Raw genomic sequence first — 25,494 nt, 5'->3', positions numbered from 1 at the left:
CTGCCACCTCTAACACAAACACAGAATATGAATATTTAGAGCATTACGTTTGAGTATAAGAAATAAAACCCTCAAGCTGGACTGACTCTTAGCTCTTTACTGAAGAAAAAAGACATTTAATAGTTTTATGGGCCTGTCTCACTTCCAAATTAAAGTCTTTTTATTCATTTTTTCTTTGCCATATAGATATCTTAGGTTTGTCTTTCTGGTTGTTTTCAGATATAAAATTGATCCCTTTCTATATTCAGGTATTTTGTTTCTCTGACTGAATCTGATGCTTCTGAATCTTGTCTTGAAAGTCAGGGAGAAGGGCTGGAAGCTAGCCAGTGTTATACCCATGTACAAAAAGGGCATGAGAGAAGACCCAGGAAACTACAGACCTATTAGTCTGACCTCAGTCCCTGAAAAAGTAATGGAGAAGATGGTCCTGGGGGTTATTGAAAGGCAGTTATTGAACAAAGCTATTACCAGGCATAGTCAACATGGCTTCCTGAAGGGAAAGTCCTGCCTTGGTAATTTGATATCCTTCCAGGATAAGGTAACCCATTTGGTGGATGAAGGGAGGGTGATGGATTTGATCTTTCTGGATTTTAGTAAGGCCTTTGATACTGTCCCTCACAGCACCCTTCTGGACAGATGGTTGAACTGTGAGATGAGCCAGCAGTGTGCCCTGGCAGCCAAGAGGACAAACCGCATTTTTGGGTGCATTGAAGACAGCATGGCCAGCTGGTCAAAAGTGGTGATTCTCCCACTATTCTACCACTCGCATCTAGGTGTGGCATCACCTTCAATATTGTGTGCAGCTCTGGGCTCCATGATAGAAAAAAAGGATGTTAATATCCTTGTAAGAGTCCAAAGGAGGCCAACAAAGATGGCAAAAGGGCAGGAAGGCATTTGTTTTGAGAAGAGGCTGAGGAGCGTTGGGGTGTCCAGTCTGAAGAAGAGGAGGCTGCAAGATGACTTCATCATTTTCCAATTTTATTTCTATTATGCACTAAAATCCAGGAGAAGGCATATGATTTAAAATTCATTGTAATGTGCACTCTCCCAGTGCAACCAATCTGAGGAAATGGCTACACATACTCGCTTATCAAAGTAGATAATCTTGTAAATCACGGGCAGCAGAGACTTATTAAGATGTTGTGTTGTATTGCTGTGGTTGGGTTTCTAGGAATATGTAACAGTGTGAGTTAAAAGGCATCCAGGTGCATGAACATGAAACTCTCAGATGTGAAATTCTGTGACTGCACCCCTGAGAACCAGATAATTTCTGGGACTGAATTCTTAGAGCTGTTTGGAAATCCTGTAACAAAATCCTTTCCATCAGAAGAAGCTGATTGTGTGGTTTCAGGGCAGTCTGCCTAAGGAAACATTGGCTCCACACAGAGGCATTGCCAGGCCTCATGGCTGAGAAACCAGAGCAGCATGTCCTTCTAACCTCAGAGCTCAGCCAAGGGCTCTCTTAGATTTTAGATTTTCCTAAACTGAACAATTTAATTATTTTGAATAAAAAATTTTGAATTTTCATTTTGGAAGGAAACATTAAAATTTCCAGGTGATTGTGAGCAGCAGGTGTACTGGAACTGAAGTAAAACACATGAAATTTATCTAAACACAAGAACACTTTATTACAGTGGGGATGACTGAGAACTACCACAGGCTGCCCGGAGAGACTGAGGAGTGTCCAATCTTGGAGATCTTCCTACTGGACTCCATTAGGCTACACTAGATAACCTCAAGAAGCACCTTCCTCAATAATTCTGTAATTCTGTGAATTTTCAGCTTTTGGCCGGTACTAAATAATGTATTTAAGAACAGTGATCCATGGAGCTATAGGACAGCTCTGATGCCTCTAGTATGCTCTGAAGCAACTCTTCTTTTAGTTTCAGGAAACAAAATCTGCAGAGGATTCCACATAGAGTGACTGTATATCTGAACTGGAAGCTTCTGCCTTAGGTGTCAGCTTCGTTTCACTAGTTTTATGGCAGAAACAGAAGTATTTTCTAAGTCTCTGTGCAGTAAAATGGATTAGATGGATTAGACTTTTTTTAGACTATTTTTTTTTTTTTTTTCCACAAATTTGAAAGACAATGTAAGAAGCCATACATTCCTAACTGTGTCTGGCAGCCTCAAATGGATTGCTTTGGTTTCGGTTACCAGATCAGTAAATTAGCTGTTGTGTGTCAGCATAATTTATACGTATGTCCAAATGACACACACATGACCCTATTTTGTCTTTATGGAAATCAAACCCATGCCCTCTCTTTGAGTTTTTTGTTGTTGTTGCTGTTTTGTTTTATTTTTGTTTGTTTGTTTGTTTGTTTTTTTTTAACTTTCATGATTGTACAGTCAGAAGAATTTATACTTTAAACAAGGGACAGTAGAGCTTGCTTCATTCACACAGCTTATTGATAAGACAAGCAGAACAGCTGTCCTTGCTTAGAAGTGGCCGGGTCAGAGGAGAGAGTGACTTTCTGAAAGGTCACCCAGCAGATTAACGGCAAAGACGACTCCTGATTCCTGTTGCAGAATTTGAGCACTATGACACATGCTGTATAGCTTGTCTGACAAAAATGGAAAAATGATACATTATTACCTACCTTTTCTATAGAAGGAAAGATTATATAACTTTTTCTAGGTCCAAATAGGATGTGTCCAAATAGCCCAAAGACTTGGTGTTCAGTCTCCTGGTCACAGTGCTCAGCACAGAGAGAGTTCTGTGCTCAGCCTAGATTGGTAAGGATCTGAAAAGCATGGCTACCAGATCTTCTGGGCAATATGGACAAAATGTGACCGTCTTTTTACCTAATTCTCCATTGTTGACAGTGGAATTATAGCATGGAATGAGAAACTCAAATACGATCATATTACAGCGATGGTAAGTGGTAAGGTATTTCAATTCATTTCTGAAGTAGGTATTTTCAAGCACAATAGTTTTGCCTGACTTGTCTGTTTTGATGCATGAGTTCCATTTTCATTATGAAGTGATAATAAGCTTCAAATTGTTGCTCTTCTAATCCAAGTGAAAAGCTAGTCTCTTTAAACTGGGAATGGTGGTAATGACAGTTTAAAGGCTTGGAAAAGTGAGTGGACTTCTCAGCTGCTCTAGCCACATGCTGGATGATTGAAGGTGTGACAAGAATGAAAAATTTTCTCTCTTTAAATAAATGTACCTTTCACAATAATTGTAATGAAAATGATTAAATAATTTACTATTAAGGATTATTTTGTGAATATCTGGGGATGTGTTTTTAAGACTGCAATCAATATGAGCAAACCAAAGATATGTGTAAAAGAGACAAGGCTCCCCACTGGAAATATGGTGTTAAATATAACATGACTATACTACATTGTGCTGTTGCCCAATGAGGTCCTTCTTACATGAGAAACTATCAAAAGAAGTTTCTATGTTTGTAGGGAACAGAAGATTGGAATAGGCTGAATATTTCCTTTATATTAATGTAAGAATCAAAACTAATACAAGAGAATACATTACATGGCTCAAATACTTTACATTAAAGTTGTTAACTTAAGAAAAAACAGCACCAGGGAATAATACAATGATGTCTTTTGCTGTTCTGCCAATTCCACAGACAAAAATTTCAAACCATTGACAGCCTGAAACATGGTAGGTACATATATAGCATGCTACTTTAGGCATGGCAACTAGAACTCAAAAAAAAATTTTTTATAAATAATCACCTTTGTTTTTCCAAAACACATAAATCATATTCAGTTTGTTCTGAAGGCTATAACATTTCCAGACACGTTGGCAGAAAACCTCTGGAGATCTAATTATTCTAGGATACCACAAAAAAAAGAGTTATTACTTATTTGAACTACTAAAACTGCTAGCTGCAATACGATGACTCCTCTGTCAGTGTTTTTCTACTTCAGAAAAGAGTTTCTATTCTCTATAGCAAACATAGCTAGATTTTTATTTTCCCTAGAGCTGAGTTCAACTATTTAATATGCCTCAGGCTGAAAGAATACCGGATACATGTAACATCCAATATTTTAAAATAACAGCAATAACAACTCCTGTTTAGGAAAAAAATAAAAAAATAAAAAAAAATAAAAAGTGCACAGGCTTAGTTCAGAACTTAGACCAAATGGGGAAATTATTTTTATATAACTTAGCCTAAATGTGACTGTTACAGTCCTTAGTGGGATTACTTTGTTTTGAATCATTTTAAATAACTGGATTTCTTTCTGTTCAAACATGTCTGGACTGGTAAACAGAGGACTGCTTGGCTAGCTATTATTTATGAGATAAATAAAGTAAGGAAAATCTAAATAAAGTAAGCTAAAAAAAAAAAAAAAAGTAAGGAAAAGAAGTAGGTTGTTTTTGTTTTGTATTTGTTTTTGTTTTGTATTTGCCTTTTTTTTTTTTTTTAAGTCAAAATCTTATACCTGTTTGTCTCAGAAAAACCCAGACTGATTTTTCCTCTGTTGTCACTTCTTTTAGGTTTAATTGTCCTTTACATTTCCACGATTCTCCACAAGAGTGCCTATCTTCTACCATTGTGGTAAAAACTCTGCCACCTTTGAAATTCTTTGTACATTCATTCCCTGCCTTGACCTTAAGTAGTCCATAGTCCAACAACATAAATGCTTTGTTCTTGTTGTTTTTAAAAGAGGACAGATGCTTGCTGTGGACTAATTCATGGAACTCACAGTATGGATTCCTTCCTCATATGCTTTCTCATACGTCAAAGAGCAGTGAGCAGCTGCTGATCCAAACCACCTAGAACAATGAAACCTGCATCCTTTAAACAATGGGCCATCTTGTTCCCCCGTTCCATCTCCTTCTCTTTGTAAATCTTTTAGATCCAGGCATTTTAAAACAATCTGGTATTCATTTCTCTGCAGATGATTTTTGTGGTGATTTTGCCCTCAGGCCTGAGTTTTCAGTGAATTGGTTCTTGTCCCCAGGAAATGTAGAGTCATGTAAATGTCAGAAATGAGGAAAAAGTAGTTCTGAAGAAAACAGCTACATACAATGTTATACATCACTGGTGAGCTGGATCCCAAATACTCACAACCAGATATTTCATGTTATTTGTGGCCTGAAATGTAGCTAGTCACCTAAGAAAATATTGAAAAGTCCAGAACATGTAATTCTTACACAAACAATAATTTGTCCTCATCCTGTTTCTTAAACAGAAATAGATACCATCCTTACTGGATTCTGGTGGCTTTATCCAGCAAAAATCATTAGATAACCACACTGAATTCAAACCATGCCCTGCAAAAGTTGCAATGAAAATAACCTTATACATAAAGAAAGATAATTTACACATGAACCTAGTCCAAAATGTCTCCCTAGAAAAAACATTTTGAAGAGACAGTGACTAGTTTTGAAGCCCATTCAGTGGGAAAGTAAAGACACTAATCACAATGACCTCTCAGCCAACAACTCATACAATGCTTGAGGCAATTACCTGCTGCTACCCCTGCTGATGGCAAGTGAGATTTCTTTTAAATATTAATATTTTAGAAGATATCAAGGCCAGAAAAGTAAAATACAGATATACATTTCAAAGATTCTTAAGTAACTTTCACAAAGTGTTTAAAAGAAATTAAACAACTAAATATAACATTTTGGTTTTCAGTCTACTAACAACTTTAGCCAAACCAGTGCCAAACTGTTTACATTTCAAACATTCAAGCATTCCTCTGTTCTGTTAATGATGAGAGCAGCTTTCACAATCAAATAATATAATAAACATAATATCCACCAAGATGTTATGTTTAAATCATTATTTCATGTACAATCAAGCTTCTACTAAAAGTCATTGTCATAATAGGAATGAAATAATTTGAATAGCAGAAATTCAAGTTCAAGCACTGATTAGATACCTTTGTTGCTGATGGGAATCAAGACATGAAATTTCCTATGTTTTAATTTCATGTGCTAGAAAAAATCAAAGTCACATTGTGGTAGAAAGTATACAAACATAATAAGGGTATAAATTTTAGACACCTATTGAGATGATATAGAGAGTTAATATACCTTGGTAGTAAATGGAGAGCTAATGTTTCTTTTGCGAGAAAATTTTCTATGTGTCTAGTTCAGGATAGTATAGAAGGGTATGTTTTTCTCCATTGAATCCAAGAGGAGTCTGGACATCCACATCACAGGCTCCTCACTCAGTGAGTCCATCTCTGCTCCAAAGCAGTTAGAAACAGAAGCAAAAACGGATTCAGGCACTGAGAGGTGGAGTGTAGGTGGAATTTAGGTACTTGGGGTCAATAAAACTATCCAAAAAGTCCCATTTAACATCAGGAGAAGCCAAATGCTGCTTTCTTAAATTCTGTAGTCATGAGCCAAAGGCAGACAATAGACTGGAGATACAAGAGTATCCATGTTTTATAGATGAAGTATAGAGGACAAAGGCTATATTTAGAAGACTAAAAATACTGAAAGCATTTGAAAATGTGTCTGTGGGTATTGGTGTTACACATTTATTTATTTATGGTCATATCTTCTCTCCATAAATAGAAATCTTGTTTCAGAAGCAGAAGTTTTCCATTAGTCCTGTATGGTAACCTTATTCTTCATTAAAAGTTCACTGCATATTTGAATATAGTCTTTATGTATTAATAAAATTAGTTGGGACCTTTTGTCAAAGACAACCATGCATCTGAAAATCCTCAAGGCTATGACTATCTTCCACAAGCCATAGCAATATCCAGGTGCCATGTAGTCATACAGTCTGTGAGAGAGTTCCCTTTCAGAAAACCTTAGGCTTACTATGCCAGCTCTGCAAATTTTGCATGTACTGACGTTGTCTGAGAAATCTCAAATTGGTATACAGGAGCACTGCATGTTTAGGCTTTGTGCTCTAAACACCCCAGTGCCTTTTTAATCTTGAATGCCTTACCCAGGAAATCTGTACAAAGGCAAAGAATTTAACCCAAGAGAAGCTCATTCAGCAGTTTGACCACTGATCTCTTCCTCTCTGGACATGTGATTTTTCTGAAAAGGTTTTTGAGGATGAGTACTTACAACAGTCAGAGTAGTACAACCAGAGTAGTGCTACCATGGACTGGCTTTCTGGAATCTAACACAATGAAGCTCTTGTCTCAAATCAGGAGATCTTACAGACAGTGGTTATATAAAAATTTAGAGACAATGTTCATTGTTAAGAATTATGAAAAATATCCTCATATTCTCATAAGAGGTAGTCTTTGGGTCTTGCCAAAGGTCATCTTCTTTCTTAAGCTATTACGCAGTAAATTGTTGACTGTTTACATACTTTAGTGCTGGCCTATAGTCTTAGAGCTGTAGCATTTCATAACATTGCATATTACTTGTTTTGAAAGAAAAGGCTTAAAAAATATATAAATTGCCATAGAAGGCTGTATTAAATTCACCTTTAATTAAATCCACCAATATAAGACCTTTGCAAAGTACATATTTCAACTGAGTGACCTATTTTGGAAACCAATTTCTCTGTGCTTGGAAAAACACTTAAAAAGAAATGGAAACATTACCTTGGCTGACGTTTCAAACCAGCCCACGAACCCATTTTCTTTGCAGAACTGATCCATCTTGATGCCGTTGTTCATAAGAACATCTATTCCCTGGTCACATTTGTTTGCTAAGAGGACTGTCGGCACAGGTTTGCCATTTGGAAGAACCAGTTTAGAGTCCAAATCCTCTTTCCATTTTGTCACTGCTTCAAATGTTGCGGGTCTTGTAACATCAAAGACAATGAATGCCCCCATGGCCTCTCTGTAATAGACCCTGGTCATGTTTCCAAATCTTTCCTGACCTGTGATCATAAATGTGGGGAGAAAAAATAATAATTGTAAAAATCATTGTTTCCAGTCTAAGTCAGTATTTCACATACCAGGTTTTCTAATAGAATATTACTGAAGGTAGGGCTTGATTTTGTAAGTAAGTCTGACACCTCTGGAAGGCTACTATTTATCTGAAGAATGGTAAGTAGAGTACTAAACTCATGTATGAAAATGTGAGTACAGAGAGAAAAAGCAGTTTTAAAGCAAACATACAAGGAAATGTAATAAGTTTATGACAAGCTTGTCATAATACTTATTAAGCTGCCAGATTTCTGTGGACATTACCCAGACTCTTGGTATACATCACAGGAATTTAAACGACTCACAAAACATCTAGGTATACGATTTGAAGCTCCATGATACTACAGTATTATGTGGGAAACATCTAATGCAGTTGGTCTCATGCATGACAGGAAGTCCCACACAGTTTTATGCAAGTGATTCTAGTAAACAGTAGCTTAATTAAGCTCTGGAACTATACCAGGCAGTAGAGTCATTATGACCCTACTGTCACTGACAAAGTAAAACACAGAGGTGCAAAAGGTGTGTTTAAAGCTTTACAAAAGTGGAAAACATTACCAGAAAACAGAAAACTGCAGTAGCAATACAAGGAGCTGTATAGCTCCAGTAAGAGGAATTGGGAGGAAAAGTTTTACACTAGATGTGTTCTTAAGTTTTATAGCTTTATTTGCTGAATTCAAAGGATTTTAAGGAAAGATAGTGAACGTTCTTCTCCCCCCATATTTTTTTTTTTTTATTATTATTTTTTCTAGGTAACAGTACATTATTATATTTCAACATGGACAATTGGAAATGTCTATTATTTTACATGGTTAGTGATGCAAAATGTTAAAGATATCAGGATATTATTTTTTTTTTAATGTGTGTGCTGTTTTCATGGGAAATTTGGCAAAAAAAAAAAAAAAGTAATAAATATAAATAAATAAAGCACACAGAATTTTCCTCAAAGTGAAAAAATAAAAACATTTTAAAAAAATCATTGATCTCACTGCTGAGCTGTGATCCCGTAATTACCAATGCTTGAAACACCTCAAAGTAACAGCAGATTTAAGTAAGACAGCCATTGTATTTAACCATATGTTTCCATAGCTGAGAAAAAGTGCTATGAAAATAGACAATACTCCATGGAAACCTGTTCTAGCTTGATTTTCCTAATGTGCATAGTTTTGAGTGGGTTATAAAGACAAGAAGATTGTCTGTCTGTCTGACCCCAAGAAGTTTACCTGTAGAGGTTTTATGGGTGGAATTTGTGCTGTCAAATGTAAAGTTGGAATGAGACCTGATGCATCCTGATTGCTGGGCTTCTAAGCCATGCAGTTTCATTTAATGGAAATGACACTGACCAGACATACTTAGGGCCAGCCCCTGGAATTTACTGAATGCATGTTATGGAGCCAACACCATCTATTTGTGTCATTCATCTTTGGTTTTATGCAATAGTTCTAGCAAACACAAAGTCATTCACATGATACAGAAATTCAAAGCAGATATCTGTCATCCCCAGATTTATTCTAGATTCTTTTTTTATCTTAAACAAACATTGTTTTCCATTGATAAAGCAAGACAGAAATATATAAAAAATCTGAAAAATATAAGGTCTGATTGAAAATTTCTTATGGTCATGCTTTATTAAAATGTCTTATGATTCCTATTAGTGGGCTGATCAGATGAATGGCTAAGTCATGTGTTATTCAACAACCTCCTTGTTGAGCAAACTTTTTTCATTTGCAAGAAGGTACCTTCAAACAGAAGTCAAGGACTGATTAGAATCTCATCAGTGAGGTCAACAGCAACATATACAATTAATTTTTGATGTATATTGCATTACAGTGATACCTTACACTTCTCATGCAAAGTTCTTGAGTTGCTTGCACAGCAGATGAGATGTAGATATGTAAGAATAACTAAACTTGGGTCTTACACATATTCAGCACTACAGTTTTCTAAGATAGGTGTGATGTAGAATATATAATAAATAAATAATTTGCGGCAAAAAAATCCTTCATCACAAACAACAAAGGTTAAAGGAATAAAAAGCTCAGAAGAAGTGTTCTTCTGGCTAGTGATGATAAAGTACTGACAAATGGTGTGACTGATTTCTTGTCCTGCTTCCAACTGCATTTGCAGATACCTAGGTTTTCCCTCCACTGAAAAGTCCCTGTACTAGTAAAAGCAACTTTATGCAGACAGACAGAGCTCACCAGCTTCCATCACAAATCATCTCAAAGAAAGAGAAGGAATGGAGCTGATGACTGAATATTAATTTACATTCAGATGACTGAATATTAATATATGAACATATTTAGCATAATGATATTATGAAACTTTGAAAAGAGGTAGTTCATAGCCACAGACTTTTAGCTTTATGTCATTTGCATAATGGATTCATTCTTATTTAAATTGCATTGTGAAAAGGGGATCTCTGTGTTTTTGTTGTGCTTCAAGTACAAAAGATTGTATCAAAGCACCTGGGAAGACACTTCTTCCAAAGATTCCAAATTAGTTGAACAAATATTTATTTTAACAGACAAGGTTCCTAAAACCTTTTCACTTATCAGAATTACTCATGAAAATAGGCATTACTTGATGGTGTCACAAGGTGGACTTGTGTTTTCAGAAACACAATGGCTTAGGCGGTTATTATGTTGCAAACTAGGTCAACCATTAGGTATTCAGTGGTATCTCACAAGCAGCCTTGAACATTAGAACCTGCTTTATTGCATGAGTGACTGAGGCAGGTGTGTTTTGCTTTTTGTAGAAAGGATCAGAAATTTGTGAAACGTTTGTTTGATCTGGCCCATTGGGCTTTGCTGTACCTCTTGCAAGGCCACTGGCATCTGGCATCAAGTCCAGTGAGTCTGATGGCTTTTGCCCACTGAGATGGTGCTCTATGGTGGGATTCATCAGCCCTAACTTAGGTTCTAAAAAATTAATTTTCTGTCTAAGATTAGGGTCCCTTTGTAGTCAGGGACTGAGGAGAGATATCTAGAGGTCATTCTCAGCAAGGACACTTTTAAGAGAGGTCACATAAGCTTCCTTATGGAGGTATTTACTCTCTGCCCTTGACTCCTTGGTGAGCCCAATGTGACTAGCTTACACTCAGTTCAGGAAAAGATGTCTAATTGTTAAGCCAGATGAATTTTATTCCACTTTGAAGTCATCCCAAAGAGATGAAGGTTCCAAAGCAACAAGATTTCCATTAAAGGAAAGGACTTCTTGTGTGAATGGTACCTGTCCACGCTTTTATATTGATCTCAGAGACTTCTGTAGCGGGGTAAGGTATCATTTAATAAGCTTAAAGCAATCAACATCTGAGCAATTATAGTTTATAAAAATGCACACTACATAAGCATGACTTCTACAGAACTTCAATCTCCAATAACCACTATTATCTTTGATAAAGTTATAAAAACTGATGAGAAAGTGCTAAAACTCAGATAATTTCCACCATAATATCTGAAAAATAGTGTAGATAAAAATTGTATAATGCCCACTTTTACTGTGGGTTTTACTTCTTACTACTATCCCTCGTCCTCAGAGGGAAAAGTTTGTGGAAACCACACGACTTTACACAGAGGGCCTTTAGCCAACACTGAAAAGCTGGAAAATGTGCAAAAGGATTAAACATTTTTTATCTTCTACTTCAAAACAACTTTCAGAATTTTGACTCTTCAAGTCTAGTCATTGACTTTGTGGAAGCAAGACTGAAACATAAACCAGCCTAAAAAACACCACGTACTGAGCACATGAGAATGTGGAGAAGCAGGCTCTGAGCTGGATCAGGCTACAGATCCCATCAAATCCCCACCAAAATAAAACTGTCACAGTGAGGGAGTTATTTATGATTGCAGACAATAATTTCAAGGTAACTTAGCCTAGAAATCACCATGACTATCTTATTTATGCATATGTACTGAAATGCTTAGCAGCCACTAAAACTTTAAACCACATGTACAGTGCCTCGCATCTGTGAATGGCCCATTTAGTCCTTGTGGAGTATACTGGTCCCCAAAACTTTACAACTATTCAGACATTTGCCTATATCTAAGCAAATACTATTGTTTTTGAATGTTAAAATGGCAGGGAAAGGAAATCAAACTGGTCTTTTGTCACCAGAATTGTGTGAATGTCTCCAATGCAGTGGACTGACCATTTATGAGATAAGATCCAGCCTTGTGAAAGTAAACCAAGCTATTTTTGGTAGCAATGAATAATCCAGCCCACATATACATGTATGCAGTGATGTCTGTTCTGAAGTGTTCTGTGGGAGGCTCTGAATGCTGCCCTCTGCCCCTCATGACTCTCCCAGAGAGCTGCTGCCTTGGACCTCCTGTCTGCAACAGGAGGTCTTCATCAAAAATGGTCGGCAACTACAGGACCACCCCACCGCAGGAGGGAAGCCTACAGTAATCCTATCTTGTAAGACCCTTGTTCCAAATATAAATAAGTATTTATTTTAAATGTTCCCTTCCAACAGTCTGTCCACAAATCTAAAGGATGATCATATAGAGGTAACAGAACAGCTAAAGAAACAGAACAAAAGACAGAGGAGCAAGATTGAAAGATATTTGACGCAATAGCAGAGGTGGTAGAACTCTTCAGGAGGGACAATAACACCTTAACAGAGAGTTTAGGAAATTCAGTGAAATAAAATGGATGAAATTAAACACAATGAGAATCATACCATGTGTATCTTCTCCCACACAAAATAGCAAACATTCAGTCACCCGAATCATTAGACACTTCACTGGATCAGTCATAAACTAGTACATTTTAATGACACTATGTTGTCATTAGAGACATCAAAACATGAGAAACCATGAATTTTTATCCAATTATTCCTATCTTACAGCCAGAGCTTTAGGAACAGACATACTATCTTTCAAAAAAACAAAAACAAAAACAAACAAACAAAGAAACCAATGTAATAATATGTGAAGAACAACCACTTTTATCTGTGAATTATTTTTTTCTAATGATTAGTTATTATTGTTCAGCATTTATCTCTCATGTAAAAAAAAAAAAAAGCATGCTCAACAATTAGCTATTAGATCTTATTTTAGTTTTGTTTACCAAATTAAGGAATACACAATAATATATTACAGAAAAATATATGGTATTTCACTATGAAATGAGATGGCACCAAACAAATTTACTTTCTTCCTGTTATATCTGTTATAGGAAGTATGTAATGGGTAAAATTGGTCCTTCTATGGATGGAGTGCACCACTCCTCCCATGAAATCACCAGGTATTTAAATCTTACTAATAACATAGATAAGTTTGATGCTAATTTTACTCAAAACTTTTTTGAGAAAATTATTTATATATTGTTAAAAAATGTACTACCTACTGATGCACACAGTGAAGTGCAAGGACGAATACACATTATACTTAGTAGTAGCGTTCACTGACTGTATAATGAAGGGGGTGGCTAGGATGTGAGAGATGCAAAAATACGTGAAATATATATATATTTATATGTTTATATTTATATATAAGTATCAATATGAAATGTTATTAATACATTGCAGCATTTGTTTCAATTAAAAATGTCCTAAATGCTAAGCCAACATCCTTAATCTTGGTTAAAGAGAGAAAATGTGTAGCTTTACCCCCCCAAGCTAAGCATGACCTAATAACAAGGATTCAAGCAAAACACAGGGATTGTTCTGAAAACAGGTATTTTTTTTATCCCCTCCTACTCCTACATATCTGTGTTTTGCACATGCTGACACATGAAAGCCACAGCCAGGGGAAAACGCTTCCATTCCCTCCATATGCCGAATCAGTTTCATTTCATTTTCATTTTGAAACAACTTTTTTCACATCAGCCAGATGCCATATTTGTTGTAACTTCTATGCCAGCACCACACTGATCTGAATTCAGAAGGTTGCTTGCAGAACTTAATTTCTATGTATAGCCATTAACAGCCAAAGCTCCTCACACAGAAGTCATTAAAACTGAGACAGCAACTCTGTTTATTACTGGCCGCTGTCTTGACCTTCACAGAGATGCTTTGAATTGAGCAATTCATATGAAATTTAGTACTATGCTGTAATTCTCTCTGTCATGTGTGATAACTCAGAAAGCATGCTAGTCATTCAGTACTACAACTCGGTGTAATTGCTTCTGCAGCCTGACTGAAAGCTACATCATATGATCTGCCAGCACATGATTAGTAGTGTAATAAATCTCTGAAATTTCAGAGCATGCAAAATACATTCTTTAAGTCCCCAATGTACTTGGAATTTACTATTAAAGTCTTTTTTTTTTTTTTTCTCTCATGAAGAAAAGTTTTACTGTGTACATATTTATCATTATAAATAAATATCAGTCACTGGTGAGCAATAAAAGCAATGCTTTCCCCATTATTCAAACTTCTAACAAAAAACAAAACAAAACAACATCCAGGTTTCTCTAATATCATAAACCCCCCAAATTACATTATTGTGTAAAAAAAAAAAAAAAAAAAAGTTGAGGATATGCACATTTTGTATAACGCGGTGTTGTTGCATAAGTTTTAGTGCCTTGGTGCTAAATTCAGAGCTCAGATATGAACTAGCTAAGCATAGAAGAAAGGCACTCCCTCAGTTGATAAGAATGTTAAGAATTTTCCTATTCTACTAGTTTTACTAGGTACAACTCCAGACTAGATCTCACATATGAACCCACAGGCTGGCACAGCTGCCTAACAGCTGATGCAATTTTCACCTTCATTCCCTACTTAATGAACATAACTTCTTATTTTAATTGAGTTTCAAAAATGCCATCATTTTTGTTGTAATATATTGTGTTATTGCTGAACTTGGATTCTCATGTACACTACATGAAAAATGAATACTTATATCATGTAAAATATGCCATGCACAGCTTCTGTTTTGTGCACTGTATCAAGTGGTTCATTCCTAGGAAGGGATATCGCCAAATACAAACACTAATCTTTTTAAAGTGTGTCAGAAGTTTTTACATTTCATCAGACACAAGGAATTGGGCACAAGGAATGTAGGATGGAGAGGATGAGAAAGGAAGGAGGGAAGGAAGGGAAGGAAGGGAAGGAAGGAAGGAAGGAAGGAAGGAAGGAAGGAAGGAAGGAAGGAAGGAAGGAAGGAAGGAAGGAAGGAAGGAAGGAAGGAAGGAAGGAAGGAGGGAGGGAAGGAAGGAAAAAAAAGGAAGGAAAAAAACGAAGGAAGGAAGGAAGGAAGGAAAGTAGGCATTGTGATCAGGTAACCCTGAGATATTTTTTCCTCATTTTTTAACTATAAAAATCATATTAACTGTCTTACTTAACCCCTCATCTCTTCCACCAAATTAAATAGACACAACAAGAAATTCTTGTCAGCCTCCCTCCCATCACAGAGATCTGTTAGTACAATGATGTGGCTGCAGGGGAAGAATCAGGCCATTCAGAGAGAGGAGACTGTGTCTGAGGGCTTGGGAGAAAAATCAGACAAGACAGGTTTTGCTCTGACGTCCCTTGTCTGTGGGTCTGCTGGCTTTATGAAAACTCCAAAATTTCAAGCTGCCCTGAAGTTCTCTCTCCTCTCCCTCACTGCACAGGTAACTTAAAGACCAGAACAAATGAATTTGGGTCTATATTATGTACTGTCTCTAGAAGGGTTACAGGGCACAGGGTTCCCTTCTGTACTCACCCGCAATATCCCAGAGCTGCAGCCGTACCACAGTCTCAGCATCCCAGCTGAGGACCTTCAAGGCAAAGTCCACGCCGATGGTGGCCCGGTAGTGGGGAGAGAAGTTCTGGTGGACATAGCGTTTGATGATGCTGGTTTTGCCCACTCCCAGGTCCCCGATCACCAGCAGCTTGTAGAGGTGCTCCTTCTGATTGTGCTTCTGCATCTTTCCTGTTGCTGTGGCTGCTCCCTGCAAACTGATTGCATACTCTGCCCCAGGAATCCTGCCAGCCTGAGAGGAAGAGAGGGAGTGAGGAGCCGGGGAGGGAAGCGAAGATGGTAGGTGGAGGCTCCTTCCCTTTGTACGGAAGCAGGATCACCAAGTCCAGCAGGCAGCCCTGCTGGGAAATGAAGTAAGCAAGGGACTCGGGGAAGAAAAGTCTCCCAGAAAGTTTAGTGCGTACATGTGTAAAGGTCAGCACGAGGTGTGTCTGGGATTAGTCTGACTGCTAAAGACTTTGCAGGAAAATTAGTGCCACAGTCCTGTTCCCTGTTTCACTCCTCACTGGAAGGACAGTGTTTCTATTGTACACTAGCTTTGAAAACTTCTTTTTAGTCACTGTCTTCTTGTTGACAATTTATTACCCCCTGCTCATTTCCAGACATGTTTAAAATGGCAGTCACCACAAAAAAGGCAGAAATCTCCTTTAAGGATGTCACCCCTCCATTAAAGTATAAAAATTAAACCAATGTGACTAACTTTAGATGTGATTTTTTTCTTTTTTTTAATCAATGTAAGTCAGTGTGAATTCACTTATATCTCTAGAAGTGGCAGTTAATAACAATATAAAACATCTTTACACATTTCCATGTTAGGAAAGATGTGTGAATTTAATTATAACATGTTTGAATTTAATTATAACAGATACATATTTTTGTTTTGTTTTAACATCATAATTTGTTATCATCTGTCTGTACCAATAAGGTACATGTTCACATCTGCTGAATGCTCATGCTTTGTGTTTTCATACAACAGGAATCTAAAATGCAAAAAATCTGGATTTATCCCATGACTCTGATAATTAGAAGTTATGAAAGCATAAAAGCATTACAGCATGTGAATGTCAGTGTCTCAACAGTTCTCTGTCTTCCAATATGAGTGATACTAAACTTACAAACAATTAAAAATATTTGAGTAAATCATTCCATTGACATGATTGACCCTACCTTTTAAATGAAAATGACAGTGACAGTTTCAATTAGGCAGCTTTGCTGGCAACCTTTATGTGCTGCCTTGAGACATTTGAACCATTTAACAGTTTTGATAGCAAACTCCCATAATTTTGATATTGTGTGAAACTCATCCTTGAATTATTTTAACTTTTATCAATGACAGTGATAAAATGAAAATATGTTATACACTTACTGAAATACCATTTAATGGAGTTCTTATCCAAATGTGCACTGAAATGGCATTAGGAATTTGTAATCTATCCAAAAGCGGGATTTGAGAAGACAAAGATCTCAGAGTACCATTAGGAACATTTATGTTATGTACTGTTTTATAATCACTTTTTGAACTCAAAAGTTTGTTTACATACACATATATAGAAAAGTGTAATTTGAGGATTAAAAAAAAAAAATCTTTTTTTTTCCTTGAAGCTTTTTTTTAAATAAAATATATTATTATTTATTTATTTTTTTCAATAACACACTTTCCAAAAATAAGATGTCATTTCTATGCTTCTGTTTGGAGAGAAAATTATGAAGGGATTAGCTTTGTTAGCTAACAGCATCGTTAAAGACTGCAATTTGAGAAGCAGATCATTTCACTCCTCTCAGCTACTACCTTTGTGTGATTCAAGCTTATTATCTTTGCTATCTGGCAGTGTGCAAGCTGTGACTCTTGCCTTCCTAGCACTGCCATTATCAGAGAGTATCCACTAGCCAAGCAATTCAATATGCTTACAGTTCCTCTCTAAAGTTGAAGATTCTTGTTTTACAGGTTAGAAAAGAACAGGCTTAGATAGTTCAGATACTCTTTGATATGCCAATGCTCAGAAAACAGTGCACAAAACCTAGCTGTGAACAGATATTAATTAGGTAACAGTCTTATTCTGTTAGTAAGTTTAGTTAAAGATTGGCCTACAACCAGAAGCATGAGGCTTTACCTTCCTTCCAAAGTTTTTGTTAGCATTAGCTATAATAACTGAATAATCACATTATTTAGGTTTCCAATTCTTCTTTGAACCTAGTTAAATTCTTGGCCCCAGCAATACCCTGGTACAATGAGCTACTCACAAGCTAAATCTAGGTCACCCCAGGATGGCAGTAGGACCATGAGTGAGGTGTTCAGAATTGGGGTGAGAATGTAGGAAGCTCCATTGCCTTTAGAGGAATGATTCTCTGAGTTAATATGAAGCACATAACCACAGTGTCTTTCGATGGAAAGCTATATCCAGATCTCCTAATTTCTCTCCATGGTGAATCAAGTTTTATAAATGTCTTCTACAGAAGGCAGCTGAGCTGGGATAAAGCTTTCATCCCTGCTTTAATCCATGTTCTTGCAGGACTGTTCCCACCTCCTGAACTATGTGTCAGTACTGGTTTGGCCTCATTGGCATCTGAAGGCACTGGGACAGGGAGGTGTGGATGTACTGCTCATTTGCACAGCTCTGCTGCAGGAACAAACAAGCACTGCCACAGAACAAGGCAGACAGTTTGGGCTGGTTGTGTCTTAAATGATAACTGCAAGACTTGTTTGACAACACTGGCTGATCCCTTAAGGCATAAAACCAGGTTACCATGTCTCAATGATTTGCTGTCCAGGGAAGCGTGCTCAGCCTGGAGCAGATGAAAAGCAATCTGTCTTTGCTGAGACCACAGTTGAGGGCAGTTGATATAAACCATATTAGTTTGCATTAACCACCCACAAGTAGGTAGTTACCATGACTCAGATGACACTTGTTAAACCGGGAGAGCCTGGTGGTGTCTCTGGGTCCTTACTTCAAGTAAGGATCAAGTAAGGACTTCAAGTCCTACTTCAAGTTGTTCAACAACATCTATGCAATAAGTACATGTAAACATATTAAAATTTATGTAATGTTTAAGTGTTTATATGTTGGCTGCCTCTGTTTTCTCTAGTAAAGACAAGAATTTTAAACATTATTAAATCAAAGTAAACAATAATTTGAAAATATTCCGCATGATACTAATGTGTATCTATGTTGTTTTATTTTTATGTTCCCTGTATAATCACTATTCTATTTGCCACAATAGAGTCATTCCATGCTCTGTTACCTTTATTTTATGAGTATACTAATACTCTATTTTAATTTGCAGGAATTGATGCAAACTCTACAACTACATTGTAAATAATATTCAAGAAAGCTCCATCAGATTAAGGCATTATGAACTGTGTTGGTCACAGCAGAGAAGCTATGCTCATTTTACAGTGATATTTTGCAGGGATTTCTCACTATTTCTCTGACATTAGTAGAGATCTTTTCCTCTAGAAGAAGTGATAAAATTGAGGGTGCAATCGCATTGGCAGAAGTCAAGGACAATGTAACTGTATTCTGCATTTTATCAGTCGTTATCTTTGTGTGGCATTAAAAAAACACAGAAACCACAGAAAAAGATTGCAGTCTTAACTGAGCACTGTGGTTGTTACCAACACACCTTCAAAAGAACACAATGTTGTCTGAAATATTAAAACCATGAGGTGAAAGTTTTTGACCAAGGAAATAGATTTAAATTATTGGAAATAAATGTACTATAAGGATTGCCATCTAATTAGATACAGCATTTAAACCACAGCTATCATGGGTATACCTAGTAACTTTAAATGCCTTGAAGGGATTGAGATATGACATACATAAGCAAGTGTATACATATACATATATATGTATATATACATTTACATCTATCTATACACATACAAATTCATATGACAGAAAATTATCTTATGAAATGCTTTAAAAACACACACACAGCATTAAAATTCTATACACATTTCTGCCAGACTTCCATATCCCAATTAATCCTGGGGTATGGATCAAATTCTAAGTTGTTAGCTACACAGAAGATAGTTCATCTTTTATTAATATATTGTCTTCTTCAATTCAGTTACAACGTATTCACTGACTTCATTAGAGGAATGGTTAATCATGGCAAGAATAACCTCTTACAGAGAAATAGATTGTTTTAACAAAATGGTGCATTCCTCCCTGTTATATTCTTAGACAAGAAAGATTTAATTAGTTTGGATTTTCCCCTCTTCCATTCCAACTGCTCCTGTGATTAAGACATTTGGTTAAAAATTACTATTGACTCATCAAACATACCCATAGTGGGATGGTTATTGACTTGTCAAACATAGCCAGAGCTCTCCTTTGATTAAATTATGATCTTTCTAACTTATAATTAACTTAGTAGAAAATACACTTTATCAGCAAAGATCCCTCAGGGAATAGCTAAACAAATATTTATGCAACCAGTTGAGATACCGTTTAGCTTGCTTTTATGGTCAGATGCCAAGTTATTGTTATATCTCTGACACTCAGTTATTCTTACTCATTTTAAGCCAAGTCTGCACCATGGCTGAAAGCACTCAATCAATAGCATAGCAATATGGACTTAATGGGCATGCCCAAGTGTTACTTCCTGAGAAGAAACTCTTCCTAACACCCAGCCTAAACCTCCCTTGTCCCATATCCATGCCGTTCCCTCAGGTCCTGTCGCTGTCCCCAGAGAGCAGAGCTCAGCGCCTGTCCCTCCACTCCCCTCATGATGGAGCTGCAGGCCGCCATGAGGCCTCCCCTCTGCTCTGGGCTGAACAAACCAAGGGATCTCAGCTGCTCCCCATACGTTTTCCCCTCTAGACCCTTCACCATCTTCATAGTTCTACTTTGGACACTCTGATAGTTTTATGTCCTTTTTATACTGTGGTGCCCCAAATTGCATTTAGTACTTGAGGTGAGGCTGCACCAGTGCAGAGCAGAGCAGGACAGTCCCTCCCTTGACCAGCTAGCAATGCTGTGCCTCATGCACTCCAGGGTGTGGTTGGCCCTTTTGGCTGTCAGGGCACACTTCTGACTCAGATTCAACTTGTTGATCAAAATCCTCAGATCCTGCTCTGCAGGGTTGTTGTCCAGCCTTTCATGTCCCAGTCTGTATATACAGCCAGGGTTGCCCCGTCACAGATGCAGAATCCAGAATTTGTTAAACTTTGTTAGTGATTGCCCAGCACCATGATTTGTAAAGATTTCTCTGAAAGGCCTTTCCACCCTTGAGGGTGTCAACAGCTCCTCACAATTTAGTGTCGTATGTAAACTTACTCAGTATACCTTCAAGTGCTACACCCAAGTCACTTACGAAAAACATTAAAGAGTCCAAAAATGGAGCCCCAGGGAACCACACTAGTGACTAGGATCACTAGAGGTGATTAAAGCCATCTAGGATGTGTGTGTGAGCACAATCAGGGCTCAAATGCAGACACAAACTTCTTTTCCAACAGATTCAAAAATAATTAGATACAATTACCTTTTCTCAAGGGTGAATTCTGGTAGGTGTTGCCCTTTATTCACATGATCAAATTCTAACAGAGAGCCAAAGATGATTACCTGAATACCTTTGAAAAAGGATTTGTAATATGTTATGGTTTTTGTTTTGTTTTGTTTTGTTTCCATTCTCGTATAGATCCACTCAACCTAATAAAATATAAGTTAAGGTCTATCCTTTGAAGCCTGCAGCAAAATCTTTTATGGGTTGCAGTGCATTTTACACCCAGTACATTTGAACAATCACCTGGGAATACGTGAACACGGTGCAACTTGAAAAGCAATAAGGGGTAGGAGAAGAATGTCTGCCATGGATAAAATCTAATAACAGGGGGGTCAGTAATACTCTGGGAGAAGAAAAACTGATTTCTCCTCAAGGCTAAATGGCAGTGGAAACATCATACAGCACAAAATTAGTCTGAAATTTGGCAGTTCCAAATAAATATTGCTGTATCTCAGAATCAATAAGCAAAGTGTAAAAGCACTTCAATGAGGTTGTAGACTAAACCATTACATTCATTGTAGAGTTGCTACTATGCAGCTACCAACAAAAGCCTGGATCAAACTGACAGTACAGCAGTTTTCACTCTCCAGTTACTGTGATTTGTGTAGTGAAGACAGAACAGTTGCAACGGTAGAGGTACATATGCACAATGAAGAAAGTTTTTGATAGTTATCTGTATTATGACCTCCCACAAGGGTTTGTATGCAATCATCACAGCAGGAGCTCGATGACTAGGCAATAGTGTCCTCAGCAACAGAACATCACCTTTAAGAACAGAGCTGAATCACATCAGTAAAACTTCTGTCTGATTCATGTACATGTAAGCCTGATTCTTGGAGAGTATTATTCTGTAATGGTGCTCACCTACCATGGGCTTTATGCACAGGAACATTTATAAGGATAGATCCAAAATTAATATGCATTGGTTTAAATCATTTTCTTTGAGGTCTGGGTCCCCGAACTGCACATTTACACCTTGGAACAAAACAACAAAAGTTACTTCCTTTACCTGATCAGGGTTGAATAGGAATATAGTTTGCAAGTCATATCTGCTAAAATTTAAAACATCACAGGATCAGAGAGTTGATAAGGTGGGAAGGTGTTTTGGAAATTGATGAGTCCAACCCCCATGCTCAAAGCAAGGTCAGTGAAAGCAAGCTGCTCAGGGCCACGTACAGTTGAGATTTGAGTATCTTCCGGGATGGAACCTTTTTTCTTCTGTTTTAACAGAATCTCCATCTTTGTCTGCCTTCTTTACTCCCCCTTTCAGACTTTCACACTAGCAAGACTCCCCTGAGTCTTCTCTTCCTCAGGTTCAAGTCCCAAATCTCTTGGTCTTTTCTCAGTGCTCCAAACACTTAAACTTTGTAGTTCTTTTCCAAACTGAGTCCTCCTTGTTTCTCTTGTACTAGAGAGACCAGCACTGGACAGCACTCCAGGTGTATCTCATCAATGCTAATTACAGGGGAAATATCACCTACACGATGCAGCCCAGGATACTGTTGGCTTCCTTTGCTGCAAGAGACCATCTGGCTTGGCTTAGGTTCAACTCAGTAGCTGCCAAGACCACTAGGTCTTACTCTTCAAAGCTCCTTTCCAACTGGTAATCTGCCAGCGTGCTTGTGGTTATTTCTCACCAGGCACAGAATATGGCATTTCCCCTTGAACTTCATGAGATTCATTTCTGCTCAGTTCTCCAGCCCACTGAAGTCCCTCTGAATGACACCCAACACATCTGGTGTATCAATCACTTTGTGCCATCTTCAAAGTTGCAGAGGGTGCAACCTGTCCCATCACCACTTTTCCCCTGCTCTAAGTATCCTGAGCTCCACCCTCTCATGGTCACTACAGCCAAAGCTACCCCCAAGTTTCATATCTACATATAGGTATTCCTTGTCTGTAAGTATGAGGTACAGAAGTGAAACTTTGGTTATCAGCTCCTCAATCATCTGTGTCAGGAAGTTACCATCAATGCATTCCAGAAACCTTCTGCTCAGCTTGTGCCCTGCTGGTCTGTCCCTGCAGCAGATACTGGGGTGACTAAAAGGCTCCGTGAGGATCAGAGCCTGCAAACCTAAGGCTTCTTCCAGGTGTCTGAGGAAGGGCAAAATACGTAAGAATATTTCTAATACCAAGAAAAATGAAAGGTATTCAGAAATAAATTCAGTTTAAGGAACTGGTCCATCAAAATTATTTAGGTCATTATGGATTAGGAGCCTTACAGTAGTTAACAATCATAAAAGAAATCGAGCAATTTATTCATGCAGCACTGTCAGCTGCAATCTTCTTTGCTTTATTTGTCTCCTGCTGTAACTGTCTCAGAAGGGATGGTGCACAGCAAAGCCCCCAGGAGAGCTTTACTGTACTAGAAGAGACAGTACAATGGTATTTGGTAAGAAATTTCAGATGTCCAGAGGGCCTGATTCTGTGTAGTCCACAGTATCTCATCGAAGACATGAAACATCCACAGTGTCTTGCAGTCAGAGAAATTTGAGACCTGTGGGTGTCTCAAAAGAAGAACTCAGAGGCTTTTAATAGCTGTCTATGTTGAATTAATCTGATTATTTGTTTATAGAATAGTTCATAGTGAAGTCAAGATTCATGTTCCAGTGTTAGTACATTTTATGTCTGGAGAGGCTGAAATTCAGGCAGGCACAAGGAGTTGCTTAAGTAGGAGACTGCTGTTCATGAAGGTGAGGAGTAGTGTGGGGGCTCTAAAACCCTACAGTATGTTGGACAGTTTATATGTGCAAGATGTCATTATAGTAATGGACACATTCAAAAACGGTAAGGAATCACCTGCAGTTAGGTCTTCAACAGTTCCCTTTCTCTGATATTTCTGCCCTGTGTTTCTCTTTCTAGTGGCTCTCTGTGGCAGGCTACAAACAGGATTGCTAAGCCCTTTAACAGCCAAAAGATCACTTCGTTAAGCACTCTCATATCAAGGCACAGTTCAAGTGAGTCTTTCTTCTCATGGAAAATTAAACACCCACTATGGACTCTGGTGAAGAAGAGTGAGAAAACTGATATCCTCAGGCCCAACCTCAGCTGCAGATGCTGCTACATCCAGCACACGAGAACTATGGGGAAGTGAGCAGTGACTTCAGCTAGCTTGTTTTACAACATCTAGCACAAGGTGCATTGCATAGAAACTAGTGACTAAAATGACATCACAGTTGCCTCACTGGTGACAGGAACAATGTACCCTTGATTGCCAAAACAAGTTGGCAAGAACAGAAGTGCTAGTGGGAATATGTGGAGACTTACAAATCCCGAAGTGATCCATTTGTCTTTTGTGGAGTTATGGGCAGCTTTTCTGGTCACTTCTGTGTTGTCTTGAGCGTGCCTGTTCACGATCACTCTGGGATGCCTGTGCTATTAGTTTCCTCTTCCTGAGGCCACAATGATGTTTGTTTATTTATTTATTTATTTTAAACAAAATACCGATTCAAACATATTAAAATTGTTATAAACACCAGTCTTGAAAAAAACTGTAAAAGGCGCAGTTGTGCAAAACAGCCAGCACTGAGGGCAATTTTCAGCATTTTTCTGGTATGATTAATAAGTTCTACTGAACCACACGCATCTGTCTACCTGAACAGGGAGGGCAGATCCTGACCTCTTACTCATTCAGACTGATGCTTGGTGGCCTGAGTCTCCATGTCATTCATGACATCATGTCACATGGCTCACTGTAAGTAACATTTATCTGCCTAAGAATAAAATGCCTAAAAATTACAGACAGTTCATGAACTACCACCCTGGTTTCTTTCTTCCAGTGACAACTTAATATTTGCAGAAATTCACTCCGGCTTATTGAAGAGTTTTCCATGGTTACTCAAGATTCACGATCACAGATGGACGCTGGTACCCCGTTATTACTGATGCTTACTGTGTCTTATCAGAGACTAACCCCCAATGTTCAGATGTAAGAGCATGGCATGCAAATGAAATGCAACATGAGTAATGACCCAGTTCTGAGAATTTCCAAATAAGCAGCAACCTCTTCTCCGTTTCTGATTGCAGAGCTGCATATTGAACTGCGCACCTATTACGTTTTGGGGACACATCACACTGCCATTCACAGGCAAGACTGAAATGTTATTATTGCTACTTTAAAGAGAAAGGTCAAGAAAGAAGGAATTGCTTTATACTTGCAGAGATGAGGGTTGTTTTTCCTAAGTAAAGAAAAAAAGGGAGGGGGGGGGGAATTTGTTCCCCATTTTCTTCCTAAGAAAGTATGATGATTCTGGACATTTTTACACAGAGATGTTAGTCCCTATTGTTGATTAAAAAATAAATAAATCCTGAAGCACATTATAAATGTATTACCACAGCATTTCACTTGCATGAGGAGCTAAACCTTAGATCTGATTATATGTCCACACTGTCCTCAGTTAGAATGGCCAGAAACCATTCCCATTGGTTCTTCACCAGAATCAAGACCCCATTCTTCATTAATACAACC

At 37.7% G+C, this 25,494-nt stretch overlaps 1 protein-coding gene and 1 long non-coding RNA gene across 2 annotated transcripts in view; one reads left to right on the top strand and one right to left on the bottom strand.

Moving 5' to 3' along the window:
* RAB38 (RAB38, member RAS oncogene family) overlaps positions 1-16,039 on the bottom strand; it is a 22,040-nt gene extending 6,001 nt beyond the window's left edge. Inside the window, exons 1-2 of the mRNA XM_021275435.4 lie at positions 15,483-16,039; positions 7,501-7,781 (exon numbers count right to left, since the gene is read on the bottom strand). Of these exons, the coding sequence (XP_021131110.3) occupies positions 7,501-7,781; positions 15,483-15,687 (486 nt within the window). The 5' untranslated portion in view covers positions 15,688-16,039. The remainder of the gene's footprint in view (positions 1-7,500; positions 7,782-15,482) is intronic.
* LOC140001375 (uncharacterized) lies at positions 14,995-25,494 on the top strand. The gene is made up of 3 exons (XR_011806550.1): positions 14,995-15,056; positions 23,889-24,720; positions 24,806-25,494. It is a non-coding gene; the product is annotated as an uncharacterized lncRNA (long non-coding RNA).

This window comes from Anas platyrhynchos, chromosome 1, assembly GCF_047663525.1.
Source record: "Anas platyrhynchos isolate ZD024472 breed Pekin duck chromosome 1, IASCAAS_PekinDuck_T2T, whole genome shotgun sequence".
Classification (NCBI taxonomy): domain Eukaryota; kingdom Metazoa; phylum Chordata; class Aves; order Anseriformes; family Anatidae; genus Anas; species Anas platyrhynchos.
This window is presented reverse-complemented; position numbering and strand designations above follow the sequence as displayed.